Genomic DNA, 3,360 nt, shown 5'->3' with positions numbered 1-3,360 from the left:
AAGTTGCGTTTCTCATATTCAAAATATTGCACTTCCGGCCCGGCCAGCATGGCTCAGTGGTTGAGCATCAACCTATCAACCAGAATGTCCTGTTCGATTCCTGGTGAAGGGCACATGTCAAGGTTGCGGACTCAATCGCCGGTAGGGGGCATGTAGGAGGCGGCCGATCCGTGATTCATCATCATCATGAATGTTTCTCTCCCTCTCTCTTTCCCTTCCTCTCTAAGTCAAAAAAATAATTTAAAAAATATTAAGCAAGTGTTTTCAGATTAAGCACATTGTTTGAAAATAGTTTATTATTTCTTTTGGTTTAACATACCAGGTGGGTAGTCATTTAAAGACTACCGAGCACCTGAGCTGGTTTGGCTCTGTGGATAGAGCATCGGCCTTTTTTTTTCAAATATATTTTCATTGATTTCAGAGAGGAAGAGAGAGGGAGAGAGTTAGAAACATCCATGATGAGGGAATCATGGATAGGCTGCCTCCTTCAAGTTCCACAAAGCCAGGCTCACAGCTGCCATGCACGGGGGAGCTGGGGGGAGCCTCTATGGAAGCACTATAGCTGACCTAAGTTGGCAGTTGGAAATCCCTCAAGGGGACCCGGACTGGGAGAGGCTGCAGGCTTGGCTGAGGTACCCCCCTGATTGCATAAATTTTGTGCACTGATCCTCTTGTAATATTATAATGACTGTGTATGGTTTCAGATGGGGATGAGATTAATTGCATGATTTCTTAGTCCATTATATAATGTCTAATCATTGGGGTGTACCCCTGAAATGAACCTAAGGTTCTATGTTAACTGTCATTTCAAAAATGGTTTTAAAATTCTATTCGACAATGTTACCTTCATAGAGTCATGTTTTCCAATAAGTACGTTTTATACAGTTTGTTCAAGGAGCAAGATCTTAAGCTAAAAAGAAAGAAAAGTTGAGATTTATAAATTTGCAAAATAAACAAAAGGCAACCACAAACACAACCTTAAAATCCATAAAGATAAAAGCCGAGGTCAAATGCGTTTGGAGACCCCATTCCCTGTCTATCGATGCCAGGACCGAAGTAGCGAGAGGCACTGAGAAGCTGTGACTGTTGCTCCTTGGACCACGGAGGGGTCATGGCCGAGCTCCCATTGAACGTGCCCCTCACCTTGCACCCCGTCTGCCTGAGTATCCGTGGGCCCTCGGTGTACGAGGACGAGAACCAGCACACGTGGCTCCATCTCGTCATGGACACAGGAGGTGACCTTCAAGTACGGTTGTGCCAGACAGACATACCCAGTGGGTATATCGCACTCACCACCAGCCCGATGACCTCGAGGACCATGCCTTCGTGGTGGATGCTCCACCCTGGCAGCCAGTACCTGGACTCCTTGGGCTGGTTCTGGCGCATCGTGCACCACGTCAAGGAGGATGACAAGGAGGAAATGATCCTTGAGCTGATGGACGACTCTTAGGACATGTGATGGGGTTCCTGGCTCTTGTCAACCTGAGCCCCAGTCCTGCTGGCCTGCCAGTGGGACGTGTATAGTTCTGTTCACCTTTTTACTAAGCTCTGTGGTTCTATCTGCCACTCCCTGGTTGCGAGGGCACATTGATGTCTCTCTCTGTCTCTCTCTCTGTCTCTCTCTCTCTCTCTTTCTTCTTCTTCTTCTTCTTCTTCTTCTTCTTCTTCTTCTTCTTCTTCTTCTTCTTCTTCTTCTTCTTCTTCTTCTTCTTCTTCTTCTTCTTCTTCTTCTTCTTCTTCTTCTTCTTCTTCTTCTTCTTCTTCTTCTTCTTCTTCTTCTTCTTCTTCTTCTTCTTCTTCTTCTTCTTCTTCTTCTTCTTCTTCTTCTTCTTCTTCTTCTTCTTCTTCTTCTTCTTCTTCTTCTTCTTCTTCTTCCTCTTCTCCTTTCTCTCTCTCTCTGTCTCTTTGTCTCTCTGTCTCTCTCCCTCTCTCGCAAATCAATAAAAGCATTTTGAGCCAAGCTGGTGTTTCTCAGTGGTTGAGGGACGACCTATGAACCCAGAGGTCACAGTTCGATTCCAGGTTAGGGCACAGACAAGAATTAACCAATGAGCCTTAGCTTTTTTGGCTCAGTGGATAGAGGGTTGGACTGTGGACTCTGGAAGGTCCCAGGTTCGATACTGGTCAAGGGTATATGCTCTGGTTGGGGTCTTGATCCCCAGTAGGGGGCGTGCTGGAGGCACCCGATGTATGATTCTCCCCCATCATTGATGTTTCTCTCTCCCTTCCTGTATGAAATCAATCCTATATAATAAAAGTCTAATATGCTAAGTGTCCAGTCAACCGGTCATCTGTTCAACCAATCAAAGCATAATATGCAAAGGATATACTAAGATTCCTCAACTGCTCGCTATGATATGCATTGACCACCAGGGACAAGACTTTCAGACTGGGAGGTCAGCTTGCTGCTCAGATCTGGCTGATCGGGACTGAATGAGACAGGCTGGACACACCCTGTAGCCCTCCCATGGTTCCTCCCCAGCTGTCCCAACATCCCTGTCCCTCCCCAGACCTAATGGGGCACAGGAGGGGTGCCTTGGCCAGGCCTGTGCCTTCTTGTAATCTGGGACCCCTCGGGGGCTGTCAATTAGCCAGGTTCGGCCGATCCTCTCAGGCCAGACCTAGGCATCTCACTTGTGCACGAATTCCCCCAAACATTCGTTGTTTTTTTGGAGAGGGTAGTATCGGTGGACGAACCTCAGGAGATCAATCAATGAGAACGCTGGTCATTGAAATAAAAACTATTTCCAGTGATGTCTTCGAGCCTTGTTTACCAGGGCTGGGCTTATATTTTCAGGCTTATGGTCTTTTTCTTTTTGTTGCTGTGTTTAACATATTTTTACTAGAGGCCCAGGTTTCGGGCTCGATCGCCAGTAGGGGGCGTGTGGGTGGCGGCCGATCCGTGATTCTCCTTTATGCAAACATGGATTTCCGAAATTGATTTCTGTGGCTCCCTCTGGCTTCCCTTCCAGCCTCCTCTCCCTGGTGTGATGGTAGATGAATTTTATGATCGCTGGCCTTGTTTGGGGCTGTTTAGTGCTAAACACAATAAAAACCCAAATGCACACAGAGGAAGAAGCTACAGCCGTGCTTCACTCTCATCATGGATGTTTCTCTCCCTCTCGATTTTCCTTCCTCTCTGAGTCAATAAAATCATTTTAAAAAAATATGAGCAATTGTTGCATTCAGATGGCATGCACATTGTTTATAAATAGTTTATTATTTTTTTGGTTTAACATACCAGGGGGGTAGTCATTTAAAGACAACCTAGCACCCGAGCTGGTTTGGCTCAGTGGATAGAGCGTCGGCCTGTGGACTGAAGGGTCCCGGGTTTGATTCCAGTCAAGGGCACATGCCCGG

At 46.5% G+C, this 3,360-nt stretch overlaps 1 protein-coding gene across 1 annotated transcript; it reads left to right on the top strand.

Annotated features, from left to right (window-relative positions):
• Window positions 1-1,111: 1,111 nt before the first annotated feature.
• LOC102241953 (T-cell leukemia/lymphoma protein 1A-like) lies at window positions 1,112-1,450 on the top strand. Its single transcript, XM_005865990.1, has one exon. It carries the CDS (start codon window positions 1,112-1,114, stop codon window positions 1,448-1,450), a length of 339 nt encoding a protein of 112 aa, XP_005866052.1.
• The last annotated feature ends 1,910 nt before the right edge of the window (window positions 1,451-3,360 follow it).

The sequence above is a fragment of the Myotis brandtii genome, unplaced genomic scaffold (assembly GCF_000412655.1).
Source record: "Myotis brandtii unplaced genomic scaffold, ASM41265v1 scaffold2177, whole genome shotgun sequence".
In the NCBI taxonomy this organism is placed as follows: domain Eukaryota; kingdom Metazoa; phylum Chordata; class Mammalia; order Chiroptera; family Vespertilionidae; genus Myotis; species Myotis brandtii.
This window is presented reverse-complemented; position numbering and strand designations above follow the sequence as displayed.